At 43.6% G+C, this 24,054-nt stretch overlaps 2 protein-coding genes across 4 annotated transcripts; both read right to left on the reverse strand.

Annotated features, from left to right (window-relative positions):
• Window positions 1-225: 225 nt before the first annotated feature.
• LOC128255360 (uncharacterized) lies at window positions 226-3,972 on the reverse strand. Its single transcript, XM_052984913.1, has 3 exons — window positions 3,932-3,972; window positions 1,085-1,405; window positions 226-381 (listed from the first exon to the last, which is right to left on the reverse strand). The coding sequence occupies exons 2-3, from the start codon at window positions 1,346-1,348 to the stop codon at window positions 241-243; spliced, it is 405 nt and encodes a 134-aa protein (XP_052840873.1). The 5' UTR covers window positions 1,349-1,405; window positions 3,932-3,972; the 3' UTR covers window positions 226-240.
• A 1,517-nt stretch (window positions 3,973-5,489) lies between these two features.
• LOC128255445 (serine protease filzig) lies at window positions 5,490-23,737 on the reverse strand. 3 transcript variants are annotated; one of them, XM_052985045.1, is made up of 7 exons: window positions 22,727-23,737; window positions 8,084-12,157; window positions 7,500-7,686; window positions 7,239-7,423; window positions 6,926-7,041; window positions 6,739-6,858; window positions 5,490-6,316 (listed from the first exon to the last, which is right to left on the reverse strand). In XM_052985045.1, the coding sequence occupies exons 1-7, from the start codon at window positions 22,953-22,955 to the stop codon at window positions 6,152-6,154; spliced, it is 5,076 nt and encodes a 1,691-aa protein (XP_052841005.1). In that variant the 5' UTR covers window positions 22,956-23,737; the 3' UTR covers window positions 5,490-6,151. The 3 variants fall into 3 exon arrangements, 2 of the variants coding, with proteins under 2 accessions (XP_052841005.1, XP_052841006.1); XR_008267663.1 differs by lacking the exons at window positions 5,490-6,316; window positions 6,739-6,858 and having other exon boundaries at window positions 7,500-7,684; XM_052985046.1 differs by lacking the exons at window positions 5,490-6,316; window positions 6,739-6,858; window positions 6,926-7,041; window positions 7,239-7,423; window positions 7,500-7,686 and adding an exon at window positions 7,693-7,907.
• Between the last annotated feature and the right edge of the window lie 317 nt (window positions 23,738-24,054).

The raw sequence follows: 24,054 nt of genomic DNA on the forward strand, positions 1-24,054 counted from the left end.
TAGATACATAGTACTTACAATTTGAAAACGGTGCAGTAGTTTTGAAAAACGCTTTAAAGTATAAATACAGCCATACCTTCATCAACTTTTCTTCGATCGAACTTTAGACAAAACCTTCTTAAGATATTATGTTGTCATTTTAGATAACAAAATAAAATAGAAAATAAAACTTTAAAGCCCACTCCCCCGTAAGAGTCGACTTAAAGCGCGAGGAAAATTGAAGTGCCGGATGGAATGCAATTAGGCCAACTCACCGCCGTATGTGCTGGAACAGACCCCGGAGGGACAGCAATCCTCGTTGATGAAACAGGCGCGGTCGGCGCAGGGAGTGTCCTCAATCAGCGGCTCTACGATTCCGTAAACTTCGGTCTGTTGCCGCATCTGTGTTTGTATAAGAATGGGTTGAAAGCGGTGGCAATTAGTGGAGCATTTGTTCAGCATGCGTTATATTTTCACCAGCAGCAGTCAGTCAGTTATCAATAACGCTGACACTTGTCGTGCGTTAATTAATTTGAGCTTCGCAGTGAACTCTGAACTTTTCCCTTGATTGGAATCCGTGAACCAAGTGGCAAATAAAGCGATACCAGAATTCTGGCTTCAATTTTAATTTGCTTCAAAGCCTTTGGCTGTTTGTGGCTTGCCAACATGGCGTATACTCATTGAAATGTGCACATACAAAGAAATTTTTGAGCAGTGCTTTAAACCAAAAAAAAAACAAATTTTTAAAATATTTTATATGCAAAACAAAAACTTCATTTGTGAAAAAAAGAACATAATAGTTTTTTTAGAATCCATTAATATTTCAATACCTTCAATAAAAGTATGAGAATAGGAACATAAAAAATTAAAAAAAAAAATGTTTAAGATTTTAAAGAACTGTTTTTGCTTAATGGTGAAAAGAACCCCTCGTAAAAATTGATTTAAATTGTTTCCATGTAAATTAGCTTATTACGATTTATATACTTTACACTCACACTTTCGATTGATATAATGAATTTATCTGGCTGCAGCCTTTATGTATTGACGCTGTCAGCGGTTATACGCTATGCAATTACTTGTAATTACACACACCCACCACACTCACCTGCTGTGGCGGCGGAAGCGGTTGGTGCTGCTCCGGCTCGACGGCGGAGTACGGGCCAAGGTAATCGTTGAGGGCCAGATCTCCGGCGACGGGAAATGGGGCTCTGCGGTGCATCAGGTTGCGCGAATCGCGTCCGAACAGAGCGCGCTGCCAGGCGTTTCCAGATGAAAACGAGGATGGTGGCGTGGCCAGCGAGGGGTCCAGCTGATGGGCCAAAACCAGGAGCAGCAGCAGTGCTGCCCACCTCGAAATGGTCATGCTCATGGCGGCCACGTTAGTACATCTTTGCCCGTGGAATGTTTGTTGCTGTTTCCCGGTGAACTGTGAAAACGAGAACCGAGTCTTCGCTTAATTGAAACGTATGCCTGCCCAGGAGCCGTGTTCTGCCCTCCTCTGGGATGAGAAATTCCCTTATATTTGCGCCTTAGCGAAGCATTCATCCTGGAATCCGATTCGTGGCTCCTTGAACCACTCCCGGCAATATCCCCGTCAGGCAGCTCATTAAAATTGTCGGCTTGCTTTTAGTGTTATTACCGGCTGTGAGTTAATTTATGTATTCTCAGACCCCGGACTCGTTTCCATTGCTTTGTTTTTAATACCGGATGAAATTCGCATATATAAATACTAATGGGCACATGTTCATGTATCAAATTATGACCATTTCGCATATTGTCTACTTTATTTGATTTTACCAAATTTGACCATCAACCACAATTTAGAGAATTCTTGTATCATTAAATTAAGAATACTAATTTTTAAACGTTTTCTGTTCATAAAACGTTAAAAATTTAAATAGAATAAACTGCCAAAGTCGAAAGCTTATTATCTTAATTAGAATATTCCCTCGCTAAACTAGGTGAGTAAAACAATTCCTTTCCCCTAAATTCCTTTTATTTTTCATAATACCTTTAAAAGTAGATTATTATTATCAAGCCAGAAAAAAACTCTGAAAGTTATGCTTGCCAAGGGGAATACAAAAACTGAAAGTGAATTTTCCTTTCATTTTAACAATGTATTTTAATTGTATTCAGTTCCTTGACGGCTTTCCTTTGGGAAAAGTAATTAAAACAATTTGTGTAATAGCTTCTAGCAATAAATTTAAAGTTTAAACATAGCCTTTTAATTACTTCTTAAGCTGGATTTTTCAATGTTACTTCCTGACTTTGTTCTCCATATCTTAAGAATATTTTGGACATTTTAATCAATTGCCATATTAACATTAAGCTGTTTTAAGAATAGATAAAATGCTAGATTTAATTGCCTACTTATTGGGATGTCAGTTCTTATTTTAGGCTGCTTTGCTGGCCTTGTCGGCTATTCAATTTAATTTCAATTTAAGTCTTTGAACTTCCCTAAATGGTCGATTGGCAACAGTTGTTGTTGCTGTGGTGTTAATAAGTAAATGAATGAAGAAAGGCCGTTGACAAGCTCAAGGCAAAGAAAAACATTTTCCTTCCGGTCGCATGAGGCGGGAGTGCAATTTCGTTATTGCTCCTGCTCCTGAAGGTGGTGTCCTGGACAAATGAGCTAACCGGCACCAGATAGAGTCCTTTTTGGCTCTCTTTTAGCATTTTGTTAATTACTTTCTTCTACTTTCAGCGAGGTGGCTTGTCAAAGTTCTTGTCGTCTAACTCCGCGGGTCTGTTGCCTGGCATTTTGCCCCTATACAGTAATTACAATTAACCGTCCATAGCCGGTTATCAAATCTTGACTAATTACGTTTTAGCTGGAATTGGGCGAGCTTTTTTGTTGCCAGGTAGGTAAATGAGAATTGATCCAGGTGTTTCCCGTTTCTTAATTTACTAAAGTGCCGTTGAAGTTGAAGTGTTTTAGGTTCGAATTCTTATCAGGTAAAAAGTGTCAAACTGCTATTTTCACCGATGGCAAAACTTTGGTCTCCATTCGCTGAATGTGGCTGATTGCTTTAGGGTCATCTCAAAGTTCGGCAATTAGTTAGTTTCGTGTAATATTTTACACAATTGGTAAAACTTTGCCAATAACTGCATGGGGGTTTGAGTTTTGATGCGCTTAAGCGATGAGTTGATAAAAGTTTCCTAATTGAGCAGCAACTTGTGCCACTTGACCTTTTGTAAGAAATATGCTTGGTGTGCACTTTGAAAACTGAAAACAAGCATCTCACTATTATATTCGCCTTTGTAACTAATTAACACGTTTATGCTTCGTTAAGAGGAATGAATAAAACATTGATCAATTACCTGCTGTAATTTACAAGTTTTGTTTAATTTAAGTTAAATTTAACTGTATTTTGCCTTTAATTGATGTCTAAATGTATTATACATTTAAAATGCAAATAAAAAAGTAAACACATCCAAACAATAATATGACCATAAAAAATACCCCGTATTTTAAAGCGTAATTGTAAGCAGCAAATTTGGCCTAAGCTAACCAAAGTATCAACTTCCGCCTTTCGAGACAGAAAGGATTTAATTTGGTGTGAAACAAATCTAGCCAAATTGGTTTATAACGGCGCACTTTGACGCTAATTGAATTCCTTTTATACCATATCCCATTTCCGAAACTTACTCAGAACTCAGGGGGGAAAATTGATCAAATGCCGAGCAAATGTCCCCACTTTTACCCGCACACAAGTGCCTGAAAAAGAACACCGTTCTAACGGAAAATTAGAACGTCATTTGCCAAAGTTGATTGCGACACGCCCGCAGATGCATTTAAAGTGCATTTGCATTAGATGCACCACATCGCCGCACCCCACGACAGGATATATATACACCGCAAACATCCAGGTACAATACACGTGTCAACTTTCACTTTCACCGCTCGCGAATGATTTGGCGGAGGATGGAATCTGTGTGGCACTCAACATACCTGCTGGCTGCTCGTCCTGTCGGCTACTGACTGTCTGGTTTGGCTTAAACAACACCTGTCGGCTAGCTGCTGCCGCAAAGCTTTCGCCGGGGAGCTTTCGGTTGGATTTTTATGAATTAAGTATGTTTGTGGCACAGGCAAAGCTTCCAGGAACCCTGCTTCATTATGTGTACTAAGACGTTGAAATTTTGGCCATGACGTCACTGTGATTTGTGGTAGCAGTGCAAATTTAATGAGCATATCCCACTCAATGAAACCAACAAGGGATCCTACAGGCAAATCTGTTTAACGAAAAACATGCAACTGGCCTGCCAAATCGAGATGAAAAGAACCTGCCCTCTAGGACATGTCTTGCACCAGGATAATGAGAACTGTGTGTCCATGCCACGCACCGCCCTGCTCCCTTTGCTCTCAGTTTTCAATATGCAAATGATTTTACCCACTTAGAGCATTTGCGGTTGAATGGAATGTGGCTAAGTGGGGTGCACCCGTAGCAGATGTAATAAATTTATATTTACGTTGGACAAGATTACTCAGAAAATGCTGTATGAGCTGCATTAACCTTTCGTCTTTTTAACTGCTTTCTGGTATACTAAACGATATAAATTCTTAGCATTAAACTTAATTTTGGCATGCTTGAATTAAGCTACAATAAAAACAATTTTTGTTGGCCCAAAAAAAATTACTTTTCCTGGAAGTAAACTTTAGTTTTAATTGAAACATTTTCCTTTCAAATTCCTAAAGCGTGTAAGCTGCTTTTCCGGGAATAGTAAATTTACTCTTCTATATAAATTCATACACAGAAAAAAAACTCACGTTCTCAAATGCTGGAAAATTTAAACATTTTTTTTTGCTTAAAAATTGGTTTTAATTATAGAGCTGCGAGCCATTATTCTTGTTTAATGCAATATTCATTTTGCATACAAGTTTGATGGGCTATCATTATAAATTCTAAATGGTAAAGTCACTCCTACAATGCTATAGTTCCCAAAGGGTTTTAGATACTTCAGGGTGGCGAATACTTAATATTGATGGTTGGATTCTTCGCCTTTTGTTTAAGTTTGGTTATTGGTCATAAAATAGAGTCTTAAATTGCAGTTGATTTTCTGAAACGACATATAGATGGCAAAAGCATAGCTATGCAAGACGCTGGCAAGAGATTAAGGCTAAGAGTGTAAACCTTGTTTTTATATTTACCTGTAGCGTTGGCATCTGGTGATGCTAGAGCAGAAACTCACGGACTGGCATATTGAAATTTCCGAATGCGGGGAAAGGTGCTGGCTGAGTGCTGTGGCAATTTTCAAAAAGATGTAAACTGTGTTTCGTGGGGCGGAAATTGCATCAAGGCTACCGTGTCAGAATATATCTAGAATTCCATTGCTTTTGTTTGATTTTTATGGAACTGGTGTCGTAAAATGAGCACACTTTAATGCTGAAATGCAGACATGAAACTTACTTCTCTTAAAAGTCCGACTGCTGGCAAAAAGTTATCTTTATTTGGTTTTTATATTTTGAAATGGCAAATGATAAACCCATTGTATTATTTATATTAATATTTATTTCGTTTATTTCGATCTCTTTTCGATTTGTTCGTTCGCTTAACAATTAACATACAACGTAATTAGATAAAAAAATTAATGTAATAAATCGATAAATTAGTAAATTCAATTGAACTAAAAACATTTGCTCTCGCTTTCATTTGAACATAACAACAATTTGCCTATGAAAATAACAATTTTTTTAGTTGAATCAAACGCACAAATCGTTTCGTTTCGCCACATAAATAAATAAATAGTCAAATAAATAGGCTTAGAACTAGAATAAATATTTCTTAAGCATACGGCTTGCAATTAGCGTAATTCTCATTCAGACTCTACAAGTGTTAGGCACGCGTACTCAAAGAAACGGAACCTACAGCCTGCTCAAACAAAATATCAGAATCTGAGAATTCGGAAATTCCCAGCGCATTTCGTTTCAAGTTGCTGCAGTTGATTTTCAATTAAGCTAATGAATTGATGGAAGCATGGAGAAAGGTTTGGGGGGCAGGATTCGAAAAATGCGACGTTGCAAAAAAGTTGAGCCAACTCTTCTCACGCTTCTGTCCACGACTCTTAAAACTCTACGTTCTATTTACACTTGTTGCTCCTTCCCCAGCAGCTACTTGGCCACCTCGGGGTCACTTATTCCACAGAGGCAGTGGATGTCGATGTCGCCTCCATCTTATTTCACGCCCGTTATGCTGCGCAGCCAGGGCTTGTAGAAGGTGGTGCGCATATAGACGCCGGGCAGGTACGGCGCCGCACACTTGATGCCGTGGGACACGGTTCCGGCCAACTCGTAGCGCCCATCGGGACGCTGCAGCACCAGCGGACCACCACTGTCACCCTGCAGGAAAAATGGAAGAGATTAGAGTCAATTTAAAAAGATTGCAATAGTGGGAGACTGCAATTTAAATTTATAAAACCACATGGCACGTTAAAGTCGTGTTTCCCGACTATTCGAAACTAAAGCCCCACAAAACAATCGTGGCTTAGGTGGCGCCATCTGTCGAACTGCATTGATCATCAAATGTTTTTTTTAAGTAGTAGCAAAAAAATAAAAATATAATATTTTGATTTACTACTCCATAGCTTACGAATATTAAACATTTTAAGAAGTATCAGAAAAATAAAAAAAAATTTTAGAATTACTGTTCTACAGATCACTTTTTCAAAAATCTTTAAGTAACAACCAGTAATTGTTACTTAAAGCAGACCAAACTATAGTTTTAACTAATTTTAAATGTATTAAATATAATATATGTTTACCTCACAAGAGTCCTTTTGCCCATTGGCATAGCCGGCGCACAGGAAGGAGGTGAGAATCTTCTTGTTGTGGCCAGCAGTGTGGAACATCTCCTGGCAAACGCTGTTCTCGATAATCGGCACCTAATTTAAAGATGGCCCCGGGTTAGTTTGTATTTCAAAGCAGATTGTGATGGGTGAGAGTGCCTACCTGAACCTCCTGCAAAACGGATGGCACTCCGCCGCCATACTTGAGGCGTCCCCAGCCGGTCACAGTGGCCATGCGTCCAGTGAAGTCCGCAACGTCGTTAGGCATGCAAATGGGCACTGTAAAGGAGGAACATAAATACTCAACTTAACAATGTTAAAGATGGACAATTTTTAATTGGAACTTTTGGTCTTTAAAAATCGATGTTTCGGTTCGATGAAAAACTTTCTTATGTTTCATTCAAACGGGTTGAAAAGCCTTATTAAAAGCGGTCCCTGGTTGGGCGCCATTTTTATTACCTCTTTACTTCACTTACCTATATGTGTATCAAACGACACTGGACTGTCCAATTCCAGCAGGGCCAGATCGTTTTCAAACGTGGCCGGATCGTATTGCCGGTGAACGATGACACGCTTCACATTCTTTGTGATAGAACGCTTGCTCTCCAGATCGCCGGAGATGTCGAATTCGCCCATAACAGCTACCAATGAGGCCAGGAAGCTGCAGGGGAGGGGGATTTTAGAAAGATATTCCTGGTTAAAGTCCATCCAATCCAAAACTGCAATGTATATCTTACCCGGGCTGACAATGGGCGGCGGTGATGACGTAGCGACTGGTGATTAGGACGCCGCCGCACTTGTTCTTGGTGAACAGGCCCAGCCAGGTGGACTCCCGGACGAGGACCTGCCAGGGGAAGGCGCCGAAGGTGGAGCCCTTGCCGCCGACGATGCGGCCGGACTTGACATGGGGCCGCACACCGCACTCTGTTGATGGGGAGTGAAATGCGAGGTTAGGAGTGGGGAGTGTTCGAGAAGTTGAGTCTGAGAGCTGGGGGGAAGCATAGAACTGATGGGACAATTTCATGGAATGGGAATGGGAGTGGAAGTGGAAGTGGAGTGGGGGTCACTAGAACTAGGAGGGGTTTTTCTCTTTTCGGGAATCGGCTAAATGGATTTCTGGTTGCGCCGCTTGTGCTTTCGGCGCGCTACGATTTTCGGATCAGTTAAAAATGCAATGGAGGATTAGGGTTGAGGAAGCGTGGGGTTAAGTGCATGAGGGGTTAGGAACAGGTGAGGGGCAGGTGAGAGAACAAGAAATAGAGAGAGAAAGACAGTTGTTTCGGGTCCATGCTAGTCCATGCTACATTTAGTCCACACTTACGAATCTTCCGTCCGTTGGCTCCGCCGTAAGAGCTGAGCGTGGCGCCCTGGTCGATCTCGTTGTCGCTGGGATTGGGATTGACGTCCTCTTCGTCCTCCTCGTCCACGATTTCATCGTCCGCCGGACGAGCCGAGCTCTCGGTAGTGGTCTTCACGGTGCTGCTTACCCGGCGGGTTGGCTTCTTGGTCGCCGGCTTCCGCGTTGTGGTGGTCACCTTGGCAGCCACGGTGGTGCGACGTGTGACGGGCTTACGAGTGGTGCTGCTGACGGCGGAGGTCTTCTTGTTGGGCGCCTTGGTCGTGACCCGAGTCACCGGCTTCTTGGTGGTGACCTTCGGCCTGGTTGTGGTGGCTATCCTCACTGGCTTGCGCGTGGTTGCTACCTTCACGGGCTTGGCTGCTCCTCCTGCTCCTCCAGCTCCTCCTGCTCCGGCCTGGTAGGTGGCCACCGTCTTATTACTACCCGGCTCATCGATCATATCGGCCAGGGCCTCGAAGTTACCCTGCAGCGAGGCCACCAGCTTGTGCACCAGCGTGTGCATCTTGTCCTTCAGCACCACATCCTCCACGAAGGCGGGAGTGGAGAGGTCCAGATCGCTGGTCACTGCGCTGGAGGCGGCGGCGGACATGTTCAGATTGGGGTTCCTCACCGGCGGGAAGTTGACAAAGTCATTGGGCGACGTGTAGGTTTCCTCCACCACGTTCTGGCCCACCTTCTCGCCCGGAACGGAGAAGGCTGGGTACGAGGGCGTGGGCCCGAAGTAGCCAGGGAACGCAGGCTTGTCGTCGGAGGGCACTGCATAGATGGCCTCTGTGGTGGACTGGATGAAGGCCGCATGCACTGGGCTGCTGCCAAAGTATCCGGGATCCTCAAAATCGTTGGAACCCACACCCTGCGCTCCTGGTCGGCCGGTCACATAAGCTCCCGTGCTGGTGGCCAGCTTGTTGCTGTCGTCACTCTGTGAGCTGTAGGTAATAAGATTGATGGTCGTGGGCTTGGGCGTAATGAGAACCGTGGGTCTGGGTGGCTTGGGTGTTCCATTGATCTGCACGAAGCCGGGCTTCTTGTGGCCATAGCTGCCACTGACGGTTGGTCTGTGGGCGTAGATGGGCGTCGAGGCGGTGGCCACCAGCGGGGGCTGATAATTGCCCGGCGTGGAGCCCACAATGTTCTCCGCCGTGCTCTGGATGAAGGCGTCCAGCTTGTCGTCGGCCATGAACAGAGGCGGCACATTGTCGTAGTGGTAGTCAACGGTGGCCGGTGGACGCGGGGTACTGGGTCCGGTCACATAGCTGGTGGAAACGGGCTTGCCCGTCGAGGGCTTCCTACCCGGCGAACTGGCCACGTGCTCCTCGTTGTAGTTGAGCGATGGCATCGGCGCCAGCTGATCGTAGCCGGCGGAGGGAGCCGATGGCTGGGTGTACTGGCTGGCTGGGGCATCTGGTTTATCGTAGCTGAGCGATGGAGCAGCTGGCAGAGCAGCTGGCGGAGCAGATGCCGCGGTGGTCTGTTCGTACACTCCACTGGCTGGCCTGGGATAGCCCGTTTGCTCCTGCTCCTTGTGATGATCAGCAGCTGGTTTCTTGATCTGAATGTGCGTGATGGGGGACTCGGGCACATTGTCGTATCCACTGGACACTGGCCTCCTCGTGCTGCTGTGCTCGCTGATCTTGTCCTGGTTGTAGGCACCAGCACTTGGCTGCGGCTGGGGCTTCTTCTTGGTGTTCTCCCCGCTGATGGGTCTCTTCACGGCAGGTCGCTTGGTAATGGGCTTGGGCCGGGGTCTAGTTGGACTGGCCGTCACCAAAACGGGTCGCTCCGAGGAGGCATCTTCCGACACCGCGTCATATTGAGGACGCTGAGCTGCCGGCGGAGCAGCAGTTGGTGGGGCTACATAGCCGGAGGTGGTCTCCGATTGCTGGTAGGCATTCGAGGTCTCGTCGTACTGCTCCTGGACTTTGGTGGTGTGCGAGGACACGGACACTTCGGCGGGCACTTGGGCTTGATAGTCAGCATTTCCACTGGTCTGAGGACGTGGGCTGTACTGCTGCATGGTCACCATTCCAATGTACGAGGCTACTGGGCGATTTTGCTTGTTGGCATTGGTGGTGGGACGCACGTAGGTGGGCACTGGCTGTGGCTCCTCCGTTTGGACGGTGGAAAGCTTCTGATAGGCGGACTCGGTGCTGGCCTCATAGGAGTCACTGCTTATGGCCTGGCCATAGCCAGCCGCGGTGGCCGGCGAATGCTCCTCCTCCTCCATGTAGGACATGTCCACGGGATAGGCAATGCCCATCACGGGCATCTTGTTGAACTCTGAGGTCTGCGGAGCAACTGGAGCCACAGCATCGTGGTAGCCATTGGCCGGCAGCGTGTGGTCTTCCAGGACGGCGGACATATCCTCTCCGTAGCCAGGACGAGCGGTGGGCATCTCAGCGGACTGACTGACCGCTGCCGAGGCATCCTGCTCATCCGAAACCTTGTCATACGATGGCTCGTAGTTCACCGTGGTGGTGTAGCCATAGTCCGACTGTGAGTCCTGCTCCTGAACCTTCTCGGCCTCGTTGTCCTGGTAGAAAGTGGGCGGCTGGGTGGCTGGCTCAGTGTGTACTGACCCCACTCCAGGATAGCCATACGAGGGAGTCTGCTGGCTCACCACATTGTAGCTGGGCCCATGGCTGGTATTGTTCAGCTGCAGGATGATCGACTCGATGGAGTCCACATGGGTGGTGATCGAGGAAACAGTGGTGGGGCTGTTCTGACCCGTCGTTGGACGCTTGGCACTTGTGCTGGAGGAGATGTAGTTCTGCTCTTGTTGCTGCTGCTGCTGTTGCTGCTGCTTTGGTGGATCCGCGTACACAGGCTGCGGTCCATATCCTGTCGAGAACTGCAGATCCTCCACGAGATCGGCATCTGCTCCGGGGTGGGTGATGTCACTGTGCGTGAACTCTCCACCATCCAGGATCAAATGGTTATGATGATGATTGTTGGCAGCAGTCTGGACTGGCTTGGGATTTGGCTTGGGTTTCGCCTGCTGGACGGGTCGCTTCATGGTCTCCGCCAATTGGGGAACGGGTTTCGGCTTGGGTTTCTGAGTAGCCTTCGGAGTGGGTTTCTGTGTGGGCTTCTGAGTCACCTTCTGGGTGGGCTTGGTCTTGGGTTTTTGGGTGGCCGCTGGCGTTGAGGAGACCTCTTCGAAAGAGTTGGACTCGGAGCTCGTTTGATCCTGCAAGCCGCTGGCAATCTTCATGGGCACCTCGGTGGTAAAGACCACGTGATGGTCGTCGGCATGTTCTGGCGGCAATGTGCTGAGCACCTGCATCACAAAGTCATCGTTCTGGGGCGGCGACGATGGTGAGTTGATGGTCACGGAGTGCTTGTGCACATGGAAGTTGGGTGGTTGGATGGGTGGTTGAACGGGTTGCTTGGTGATCTCCTGGGTGGTCTGATCACTGGAGATGTCGGCCTGCTGCGAAGGCTCCTGCTCGAATTCCACACTGGAGGAGGAGGATTGGGACTGGGTGGAGGACTCCGTGGAAGCACTGCTGCTGGAGTAGACGGGTGCCTCCGACTCCGGCTGATCCTCCTGCTGCTCCTGCAGCTGGGGCTCATCTCCATAAACGCCGCTGGGTGGACTGATGCTACTGCTGCTGTCCAGCTGCTGATACACCTTGTCCAGATTCTGCTGATCGTAGATGCTCTGCGACGGCTGCTGGGACACCTGCTCCTCACTCAGCAGTTGCTGCTGCTGCTGCTCGCCGTAGCTCTCGAAGGAGGACTGGGCTGCTGCCTGCTGGAGCTTCGTCTGCTGCTGGTGCTGCTGGAAGTAGGCGTTCTGGGCCTCGTTGATCAGCGTGCTGGCCAACTCGTGGGTGGGCGGAATCTGGCAGCAGGCTCCGAAGAGGAAGCCGTCCATGCAGGCGCCCACCACCTCGCCGCCCCGCTGGGCGCACTCGTGGTTGAACATGCAGATGGTGGGTCCATTGGCCCGCGGATCCGAGCTGGGCAGCGTCTTGGTGGCCCGGCAGTGCTTCGGGGTGATGCGGTAGCCACCAAATAGCTTACGACCGTTAGCTGTAAATGAAACGAAAAATTATTAGTAAGCGACCATTATAAACTTTGTTTAACACCAGAGATGGGACAGTTTATTTGATCAAGAAAATAATAGTTTCAAATCTATTCATATTTGAATTTTCTAATTATATATTTAAACAGGTTCCATTTTGTTCCATTAAAGTCAGGGACAGTAATGATTAAAAGTTTTCATTTTATTAATTACTTTTATAGTCACTTTTTTAAGGTTTCTTTTTAAGTTTTAATTTCATTGTTCTGCGAGTTCTACTTTCGCATTGTATTTTTTGTTTTTTTTTTTTTAATCGCAATAAAAAACATATTTTTTGAGTTTAATTTTTTTGATTGAAAGTAAAACTCGAACTCCAATTTCTTAAAATTTATCCTGACTATCGTTACAAATATCTTATATAACACTTAAAAAAATAAGTATTATTACATTAAAAAAGAAGAAAATTTACTAAATTTCGAAACTTTAATGCCTAAATATTATATTGGCTTTCTGCGACCATGATTTGTTTTTGGTCCCTGATTTAAAGAAGAAAATTCCGAAAATGTTTGTTAAAACCCAAATATTTTGTGGCGAACGAGTCAAACAAATATATTTCAAAAGCCTCTTTTTGGCTTTCTAGAGTTTGTGTACTGATTGTCAGCTCAACATGCATAAATTTTCCAACAAGTTGGTACAATGGGTTTGGGGTTAGCTCAATTAAAGATTCGATTTCAGTTTGCCTACATAGACTTTCAAACAGATTTCGCTTGCCAATAATCTGAAAGCCAACTGTCAAATTCCCCGTGGCCAAAGTTTAATTAACATGTCATTCAGGCATCTCTTTTCGCTCAACTGTAGTTAATTGGATTATAGCTGGCGGGGGTAGTGAAAATGTGGGAAATTCCTTAAATGAAAGTGACAACATTGAGCGAACGCATCAATGCCGCACAAATGCCATCCATATAATTGCTCTTTTCAGTGCTAATTGTGAGGAACAACCTTGGGCAAACATCAACAGCAGCCGCTACACAAACATCAACTATAAGGCCTATAAACTCAATTAACAGCGGCCATATTTTCCCCGTTCTTGTGGGCAGTAAAGCAAAGCCAAGAAACCCACTGAAAAGGCCACTCGAAAACCGGCAAGTGAAAGTGGCCCTGGTCGGTATCGCAACCCAACTACCAACTCACATAGCCACAGCCACTTGCCGTGTCAAAGTTCATCTGCGGCCCAGGTGTGGGCAATGCACTTGAGTGGTTTTCCACCTCATTTGCCAAATGACGACAGCAACCACAGGCAGGCTGGAAGAAATGGAGAAAGGCTGGCTCGGACGAACTTTGGGTGTAAAACCCTTTCGGAAGTCTATTTTCAAAATATACAAATTTAAATACATAACCATAGTTAAGGTAAAACCATGACGTAACCTTCAAATATAAACATAGGTACCAAATTTCCGTAATAAATTTATTATGTTTGCATGGTTCAATTATCTTGCTCTTAAGTTTATTGACAGCAATTTCCACTTTAAATTTATCGGTTGTTAAATTCTTTACAGCCTTAAAAACCCATTTAATAATCGTTAAAATTAACAATTATGTTTTAGTTGTATTTAAAAAGAACTAGAACGCTTCGTTTTTAATGATCCTCTGAAATCATTATGTTTACGGCGTAATAAATAAATATAATTGCTGCGAATGGGGAAATAATTAAATAGAAAGAAAGTTAGTAATAAACTATAATTCTAATTGCAAGTACTTGTAATTAATATAATAGTGATATTATACAATACTATTGGTACAATATTTTCAATCTCTATAAAGAAAAAAAACAGAGATACAAATTCTAAAAATAAGGCTCAAAAAATACATTAATGTTTCGAATGGGGAAATAATTTAAAAGAAAAAGAGTTAATAATTAAGTTAAAGTACTTTGTGGTGGTTTCTTTTTAAAGTTAAAAAAATAGAAATACGAATTCTAAAAACAAGGTTCCAAACGTCGTTCGTGCAGTGTGTGAGGTTTCATAGAGTATCACAGGCGTTTAAAGTCCTCGAAAAAGAAGCAATTAATTCGCGCCTCCTGACATTTGGAACGAAATTGATTTTGGCAGCAATTAAACCAGAAGTGGGAAAGCAGTGGCCACCGACTTCTGACGGGTTTGTGCTGACAAATTAACACCTCGCAGACGCTCCACTTGCGACTAGTGGTGACCCCAATCCGCAACGCGGACTGGGACTGTGTCAATGTTTGGTCGTGAAATTGGAGCATAAGAGAGCCCAGTGCAAACACGGCCAGCGAACTAGATTCGGAGGCTTACTGGCAATTAGTTCGCTGCTAATTAAATGAAAATCAGAAGGTAACGAAACCGAAATTGCAGGGAACGGCCCCCGAAATGGAGGCAATCGTCATGAGTCAAGCCGATTTTGAGAGTATGCCGGACACGTAGCGTCAGTGAAAGTAAAGCAGAGTACTGCGGAGTCAAGTGTATGGGGGTAGAGGTAGTGAAAAAGTGAAAAAGTAGTGCAAAAGCCTCCATTAGAATAGCAGTCAAAATATCTTCATACATGCATAATTGAGTAAAAGTGATAGTGTTTCTCCATCGCCTTTTCTTCATTTCTATCTCTATTTTCGCTCGGCCCATTCATCTCTCAAAGGCGATTTCGTTTTTTTGTGGCGTCTACTAATAAAATAACAATAATGTTTTTTGCAGCTTTATTATTTGCAGACATTTCGCGTTTTTACGATTAGACACTTAAGTGCTCTTAAGTATTCTTCCGCAAATCATTAAAAGCGGGCGCAAACACGGACCGAAAGAGAGTCGGCGAAGAGACGTGAGAAAAGGCCGCAGGCGGTTGCGAGTCTGGAGTTGGGCCAAAACAAAGGCTCTTGTTTCTCAAGAAAGAGCCGATTAACAGAATCATTGGCCCTAACAGTGGCAGAGGCCCATTGGCAGTACCGTCGGCCAAGGCTAACAGAGCCCCCAAGAGACTTCAAACTCGGCTTGCGGAGTCAATGAATTAATTACCAACCTGGGGCCGACTTAATGAAGTATGGCAGGCAGCACGACCAACCGGCGATAATTATGCAGTTTAACATAATTTATTTGATCTAGCTCGAGCAAATTGTATATTGTACTACATGATTATGCATTTTGAAAGTTACACTAAAACTATTAGCTTTACGAGCACGCCCACACAGTGGAGCTTCACTATGATAATTTTTTTGTTTAATAATCACGTATTTATTTCAAATTTCTTTACACTTAACAAAGTATAGTTGAAACATGCTTACTTTTTGCATTAATGATACAAAACTAAAATCTTTTTAAATCTTTAACAAATTTACTTTTTAACACAATGTGTTTATAACTCCAGTGTTATAAATACATAATGTCTTAGAAGAAGTAGCAGTAAAATCAAAACAGTAAAAAAGTATAAAAAAAATTAAAGTGTTATTTAAACTAACTTAAAGTTAAAATTTATAAATAAATACCTCTATTGTTGATTTTGTAAGAATTGTTTTAAAAACGAATATAAGTAAAACATTTTTTAGGGCTTTTGATTTTACTTGATACCTACTGTAAAATGAAACGTTTCCTCTGGAGATTACACTAACACTTTTGGGTGTCTCAAATCAAATAGAGAATGAGAATTCTCAGGCACGCACCGATTAGAGAAGCCACCGCACCTGCCATTTGCCGCATACAAATATGTGTGTTTTGAAGAGCCTTCTGGCGGCTAACTGATTATAATCCGCCAATCCTCTGACCCTAATTGTTGGATCGAGAAATTCAAGTCAAAGCGCGCTGCAGTCCCATAATCGCAGGCGGCGCATGCAAAATAGGTTACAGCATCGCAATCGCACCTGAGAAAAAACAGCCAGAGCAACAACCAGCCGGCTGAAAACAACACACACACCTCAACACTGAACACTGAACACCGAACACCGAACACACAACACACCGAACGAAAGTGTGTCAAACGCCTGAATAATTTCGCGCCGCTTTAAAACATTTTTCGGTGTTTATTATAAGTGGGAAAAAGATCGGAAAAAAAATACGAACGGAGGAAGCAGCTGCAAAATGAGATAACAAGTTTGTCTTCCCAACAAAAAGTCGTATCATAGTTGTTGTTGTTGTTGGTGGCAATGCCATTAATCATCCAAGAAAATTGGCCCAATAGCCGAATTCTGAGTCGGTTGCATGCCCCCAGTGTGTCACTTGGCCCTTGGGGCTTCTCTATATATGGATTATATATATTATATACTGCTTTTTGGCCAACGGAACAGTTATCGGCTGTGCTGTCGCCCGTGCAGTGAAATTTATGCGCAAAGCCATGGAATGGAAATTAATTAAATCATGACCATGCTGCTGAGGCTGATGCTGGCTAAGATCCGAGAAGAGAACTGCTCTGCTCGGCTCTGCTCAGAGATTTCGTAGAACTTGTTTTCATGCCCGATCTCCGACCGTTCGACGTGCCGGACTCCAAAGAATGTAAACAAACGAGGCGCTTTAACGGTAAATGGAAAATTATTATCGATCAATTAGCCCAAGACTGCAAAAAACTAAAAACTTAAAAAAAAAAAAAAAACTTTCTTGCCGCAACATGCAACTCCACGTGTTTCACAGATCACAGTGGGTTCGGAATCGGGCATCTTGGATCTTGGCCAGTTTTGCCTTTAACGAATCTTGCTCTAATTGCGTTGTGAAAGTGTTAAATATTCTTGGACTACATTGGCACACGATATTAACACCAGTTAAGTGAAATCGAAGAATCGAAGAGTTCGATTAGCCAGACACAAAAATAAACTATAAATTAAAACGGGTTATCAAACACTTAAAGACAAGTTTTAAAAAAGGATTCTGAAACTTATTAACACTTTCTCAAGAAAAGATGTCTTTAATAAAGACAAAAATATTTTTGGAGAGAACACATTGATACATTTAAATTGTATAAATTACTTCTTCCATCTGCTTTCATTTCCCCTGGTACAAATTAATTAGAGAAACTCTTACTATTGACAGGAAAAAAACATTCCCTAACGATTTATTGGCTGCAGAAAGGCCCCATCTAATGACCAACGGACGATGGCGGCGAAGAGGAAAAAATAACCAATGTCACTTTTCATGGAATTAGCATAAAAAATCTTTTCATTCATTCCAACTTAATTTCACTTTTCCTAGACAAAAGCGAAGAAAAACTGTTTACTTTTCATGAATCGCTTGATTTGGGCTACTAATTATGACTGCGGATGGTGGAAGCGAGAGTGGCGAGTGCAGTTTACTGGAGGTTTTGTGCTATCTGTTATTTTTTGCCTTTGTTTAATGTTGGCTTTTTATTAATTTTAATGGGTTTTACGTGCGGCTGTGCGTTGCTAAAAAAAATATCTTTCTCAAGCGCTCTGTTCCGCGATGTCATCACGCAAGAAGATTTCCCGCTTTGCGTGAGAGAAATGGAAAGTTTCTTTCCGAGTCTTGACCTTTCTCGGCTTAAACAGCATATTTGGTTATCCGATTCCGAAGTCGCTGGCCCTGGCACGCATATCACTCCATATGGCAGCCGATCCGCAACCGAACATACCCATTAATCGCATTGTAATTGAATTGCTTGGGCATGGCTATGGGTATGGATATGGGTATGGGTATGGGTATCAGCATCAGCATAAACATTACCCGCTGCATGCTCTACTACGCTCTCTGCGAATTGGACTGTGGCATGCGCTATATAACTAGGACCGACTCTAACCGATTTGCACGCGAACTCACTCCCGAGCTTGGGAGCCCACCTTGAATTACATAAAATTGGATTTGAAAGTCGCACCGATCAGCGAGCGTCTACAATTTCCATCGATTTGCTCCGATCTGCTCGGGTGTCGCCGCTGCGAATTGGGCACACAGCATCAGCATCGGAGCGTGAGCACACCAGTATCTTCCCATTCCGATTCCCATTCCCATTCCCAGTGTCCAGTGGCCAATGGCCAATGGCTAGTGGCCACCAGTTTCTATAGTGTAAAATTGTAACAGTGACCCAAATAAAATTGCGACGACGGGCGACCGAAAAGACCGGTAAGCTAACAGTGAATGTGCAAGTGCCAGGCTGTCTGTCTCCGATCGCACACACAGTCACTAAGACTGAAATGTAGAACTGGAACTAGAGTCGTGGCCACAGGTGTAGCTACGAATTTTACGCATGCAATTCTAATGGAAACCGTAATTTTCCACTGGCCAAACCAGAATGATTTTAAGACAATCATCATCAGAGATGCGCATGTGTCAATTATTTCAATCATATTCAACAATTAAAAAAATCCACTTAAAAAAAATTTGAATAATTTGTTTTACCTTACAGATTTTTGGATTAAGTTGTTTAAAGTTATACAAAAAAATAAGAAAGGTTAATATAGTAAATTACAAAATGTACTAAATGATATTCAACATTTTTAAAAACTAAATATTAATCCGACAAAATCAATTAATAAATTTTGTAATGACTTTATGTTTAATATCTAAAAGAGTTGTTTTATTTTTTATTTGCGGTTTGGCTTTGGGATTACAAGCCAGGCCTTTTTTTTGCTTAGCCGAGCAGTCGAATGCGGTCAGTTTAGCAGCTACAAGACCATAAATACAAATTGCTTTATGGTTTAGTTTTGTGAGCAACGCTCCACATTTGTTGATGGCATAACTTGGGCACTTCTCACGTGGGCAGCGCTGTTGGCTCGCTTTGCTGGCCGTAATAAGAAAGGTAATCACACGGTGTCAACCACGAGTCCAGCTCATCTGGGTTCAGCTCGACTCACCTGGAACTGGTTCTAGTAACACCACCAGCGTTTTGCAATGGATTGGAGAAGAGAATAGAAGAGAATAGACTCTTTTCTGGGTGGTAGCCTAGCTAGTAAAACTTTGGCCCCCGTTTGATGCCACTGCTACATGTGTGCACGACTTTGGATTGTTTGCATTACCATTATTATTCTTTTGGTGGTCACTTTTTGCCAGGTCATGATGCTCTGGGTCTCCGATTGTTCGGCCAGACAATGGCTGGCAGGGAAACATTCAATTTGGTGAAAATTGTGCACAATGGGAAACTTATTGAACGCTTTCCAGGTGACAAAAGAATTGCGGCGAGATAAATCAAAGTGGAAACGTTTTGCCAACCAATTGGTTGAAAATTCATATCAAACGCGATGAGCTGTTGTGAAAAAGAAGCGGTGTGAATGAGCAGTGAAAGTTGCCTGGCCGCAATAAATGACATCATTTTCGGCAACAGCCCCGTTTCCGATTTCAATGCCCACCATCGATACCCATACCCACCAGCAATGAGTTTACAATGTCTGCGGAAGCAGTCGCAGAATCTCAATTCGTTTTTATGAATGCACCCAGATCGGGCCAAACTTTAATGCGTTTAGTTCATTCCCATTCCCCGAAGAATGTGTGTGTGTGTGGCCATGCAGCGGAAGCCAGCTCAGAGCGGAGAATTTCACTTTCACCGCCAAACATGTCAAAACCAATTCGAAGTTTGCCGTCTATTTCCTGTTCGACGGGCGCATCCCATAACACAACTCTTTCGCTTCGAGCAGGTGCTGACAGCCTGATAATTTGTAGCCGCTCGACATCGATATAAGGCAGTAGCACTTGAAATAATGCCGATGAGCTTGAAAGATAAGTCAGCGGACAACAAATGTGTGTGAGTACCAAGACAGTCATTCCAAATAGTAGCTACTGTTTCAACTCCATTCACATGCTCCGATACAGTCCAATATCTGTAACTCGAACTCATCTCTCCTGGGTTGATTGTAACTCGGAAAATTAGAAACAATTGCTGATAACGATCGTATCCATTAAAACTAATAAGAATTTCAAAAGTCATAGTCAACCCTAAACACTATTTAAATAAATTAACCTTAGTATTTCTAACAAACTAAATTATTAGAAACTTTATAGGAATTTTGTTCTTCCTCTAAATACATAAATAAGTTTAATCAAATTATATTTTCACAATTTTATTTTACTTGAAATAAATCTTTAACAAATGATTCAAACTATACTAAATGTGTTACTTCTGCTAAGATATATTCAAGAATTTAAAGCTTGTTCAAGTCATAAGTTCTTGCTGGCGAAGTTCTACTGTAGCTTCAATCGGGTGCTCGGTGGTAGGAAGTGCAACCCATACTTGGCCCAGGTGAAATGCTCTCCCGGCACTCGATGTTCATGATCTGTCACAGTTTTAATGCGATTGTGTTAAGTTTATGAAGTGTAAAATGGTTGTGGGAAAATCGTTTTGGCCCTCTTGTCGGCCCAGAAGAAAGTCAAATGTCGCTTTCACATTAATTGCATGTGACAGGCGGGCTGGCGGGCGGGCGGAGGGGAGGGAAAGACGAAAAATATGTGGAATTATAAAATTCGTAATTTGCATAAACTGAGAATATCTGAAGCCGAGTGAGTGTATATGTGCGTATATTAGCCAAACGAGCAGAAATGAGTTATGAATTGATTTTTAAGTAGCCAACCGACAGGCAACAGTCGGCCGAGAGCGATTGAGATGCCGAGATCTATGTGGAGCAACAATTGACCAAGTCGATGATCGGGCAGCGGTAAAAACGTGATCTTGAAATTACATCGCTGTCGAGCATCGACAGCTGGGGTTTTGGCTCCAGCTCCAGCTCCAGCTCCAACTCCAAGTCGAAGTCGAAGTCAGTTTCCTTCCCGCAGGCCGAGTCTCAAATTACCGCAAAGTCAACTGCAGGCAGCGTCGACAAGTGCAGCGGCGGTCTTGGCCATGGGTAAAAGCCACGACTGACAGCGACAAGAAAGCCACAAACTGGCACACGCTTCCATCAGAATCTGTGTAGTGCGCAGTGTGCAGTGTGCAGTGTGCAATGTGGTGCTCTCCATTACTGCGGCTACTGGCCAAGACATTTTCATTTCGCACGCGTTTTTCCTGAACCGCTTTCCTGGTTTGCTTTCTGTTCAAACAACGCTTGAATAGAAATTGAAAATTGTTTTACGTGTTTCATACTAATGATCAGGTGTGTATGTGTCCGATGATTGGCACTTGCTGACTTCCACCTCACTGACGCAGCACAGTTCTGCGATTGCTGGCGAGCGGAAGTATTGATTTTCTCTTCGATGGTTTTCTTAGGTTTTCCCAAACCTTTTGGTAAAGGGTAAGGCAAGCAGAGGAAAACACCTCAAAGAAAAGCCATTGCATCCCAAGAAGTCGTAATTACTGTGGGACTTTATTTACTTATTTTGATTTCTGTATTTCTACTCTACTCCCCCGTTATTTAACATCATATATTATAATTTCAAATAATTTCCCGTTGTTCTTACAGAGAGATTATTTATCTTTTAACTATTGTAATTGTAAATTGAGTAAGCTCTTAACAAAAAAAAAGGATAAGTTTGTCTCAATAAAAATGCATTCATTCGACGTAACTCATACTATTTGCAAGGGTACAGAAAACTACGATGACTCCTCTTATTTTTTAGAAATGGTTTTTATTAAAGTGTTTATGGAAGGACTTGGTAGGGCTGCAGGTGGTTTTTGCTGGGTAAGCTGCATAAATAAATGATTCACTTTATATGAGTTTTGAACTTGAAGAAGAGTATTGATTGCAGACAGCTTTCAGTTTTTCTAAAGGTTCCTCTATAGGGGCCATAAAGTCTTAACAACATACTTATGAATGTTTTCACCAATTTAATGATGTTAGAGAAACGAAAACGGTGTGTGAAATTTCACATATCAAAGAAGTTTAAACCTTTTTTTTTTGGTGCAATAAATGGCACTGGGCCGATTATCACAAATAGTTTGTTTTCCCCCGTTTTGATTGTGTCTGGCTTTCTGATGAGTTTGCACCTCGAGTCTTTTGTTGGCTGGCACTTGGGCTCAATCTGAATTGAATGGGCTCAAGTTGGGACCGATGCGAACTAATAACCAGGTACTCTAGAAATTTGTTTCACTTTTTAAATCAGCCAAACGACCTCGACAATTAACGGCAATGGGATGCTGAGCTGCGGGCCGAAAGCCAGCGCTAACCACTCGTAAGATCGTAAAATAGTAAAAACTGTCACAAGGAAAGTCGACGTCTGTGCCTAACATCTCGAGGTCTTTTGTGGCTGCTTTGTGGCCGTAATGTAGCATAAAACGAACCAAATAATTGCCAAGTGCGTGGAGTGTGGAAAGTCATTCGAGAAGCACTAGCACCAGCTACAGCCGCAGTTTTCTGTGCCAAAGTTTTTCTGATTCATTTATTGACACAAAGGCATAGATTGTGTGTGTGTTTGTTTTTGTATTTTTATTTTTTGCCATGAGCATTGTCAACTTGGCCAGGCCAAGAAGGCATTGAGTGAAAGCCCATGCCCCCGGTCGGAGGGGATGGCTAAAGTGAGCCAAAGTGAGGCAGCAAAAGCCACTGACACGATTCGATTTGCAGCGACATGAGCTTGCAATTTGGCAAATTGAATTTCTTTGCCATAATTCTACATTTTATTGTGTGCTAAACTTTCTTCTTTATGTGCTGCTGAAAGGCCTTTCATCGCCATCGACTCATTCGGGCAAGTCAATGAGCTAAATGGTCTGTCACTTACCGCCATTCGTTTCAATTGATCTAAATCCACTTGTTGTCGGCACAAATGATGCGACTATTATTATTAAACTTGTTAAAGCGATGGAAAGTAGTTGTGGTTTTGTTGTTCTCCTCGTTGACGTTGTCGTTGCTGTTCTCGTTGCCGTTGCTGTTGCTGTTGTTGTTATTATTGTTGTTTCTGTGCAGCGGGACAACGTCGCCGTTGAGGCCGGCGTAACCCACTTAAACATGTTTGCTGCTGGCCGGACGACACTTGCGGGGAGTTCTTGGCCTAGACCGTCTGGCAGCGTTTTGTATTTCGCCCTGCTTGTGTTTCGAAATCGCCACCAAGAAAAATCGGCCAGGTAAGTGCAAAAATAGTGTTGTAACGGAGAGCGCGCGCTGCTAAAAACGAATGACTTAGGCGACGAACGCGAATTAAGTTGTAACTGTAACTGTGGTTAATAGCTCCGATCCGATCCGATCCGATTTCAATTTGATTCAATTTAATTGCGACGACCGCACTTTCTTTGGTCAGCTGCGAATTTACAGTTGCTCGCACCAAAACACTAACACACTGCACCACATATAGTATCTGGAAGCGAGTATCTATATCTTGTATCTTATATTTTATATCAGCGACCATCCGTCCGGTCGACTGAACGCTCCGCGTGTGTCTGACTGTCTGATTGCGAGTTGGCCCGAACGGCGGCCAAGATAACGGACCTTCGCCACTTTTGTGGGGAAAACTTTCACTTTAAAGCGCGGGAGAGCGTTCGCGTTCGGAGAGAGGAGAGCCGTGAGTTGTAAGCCGTGAGCGGTACGTGAGAGTATTTCTATTAGGCGACGCTTAAATGGTAAACATTTCTAATTCGGCGTCTGCTCGGCTTCTTCTTCAGCCGTTTTAGCTGCTGCTGCTGCTGCTGTTGTAGTTGCTGCCTTTGCCCACCGATTCCTGTTTTCGCCGCCTGCTTTCTTTCGCTGCTCTCTCCCTCTCTCTTATTCGGCGTCCGTACGCGTGCGCGCCTCAAACACAACTGAATCGGTTTACAGCGCGGCTTTGCGGTTAAGAGCGATTGCGATTGCGATCGCGTTCCCGTCTTAACAGTGCCACTGGCTGTTGCCGGGATGCGGCACCGTTAATGTTGACGTTGATGTCACCCCAGCAAGAGCGTTGCAGCTTTCGCCTGCAGCGATGTAACCGATATAAAGTACTTAACATCATAAAATGACTACATTATTTGTTTAACCCATATTTTGTTAGAGAAGTTATATTGAAACGATGATATTTGGTGGGGGAGTTTGAGTTTCCAGAACCAATTTGTTGTGACATCCTTTTTTCATTTCTTT

This window comes from Drosophila gunungcola (genome assembly GCF_025200985.1).
Source record: "Drosophila gunungcola strain Sukarami chromosome 2R unlocalized genomic scaffold, Dgunungcola_SK_2 000011F, whole genome shotgun sequence".
Taxonomy (NCBI): domain Eukaryota; kingdom Metazoa; phylum Arthropoda; class Insecta; order Diptera; family Drosophilidae; genus Drosophila; species Drosophila gunungcola.

What these genes read in the sequence shown, in the direction of transcription:
- LOC128255360 (XM_052984913.1), bottom strand. Translation starts at nt 1,348, where the DNA reads ATGAGCATGACCATTTCGAGGTGGGCAGCACTGCTGCTGCTCCTGGTT. An exon ending in CGCTTCCGCCGCCACAGCAG is followed by an intron (nt 382 to 1,084) that starts GTGAGTGTGGTG and finishes ATACAAACACAG; the next exon opens with ATGCGGCAACAGACCGAAGT.
- LOC128255445 (XM_052985045.1), bottom strand. Translation starts at nt 22,955, where the DNA reads ATGTTTAAGTGGGTTACGCCGGCCTCAACGGCGACGTTGTCCCGCTGC. An exon ending in ATCAATTGAAACGAATGGCG is followed by an intron (nt 12,158 to 22,726) that starts GTAAGTGACAGA and finishes TTTCATTTACAG; the next exon opens with CTAACGGTCGTAAGCTATTT. An exon ending in GCCGCCCATTGTCAGCCCGG is followed by an intron (nt 7,424 to 7,499) that starts GTAAGATATACA and finishes CCTCCCCTGCAG; the next exon opens with CTTCCTGGCCTCATTGGTAG.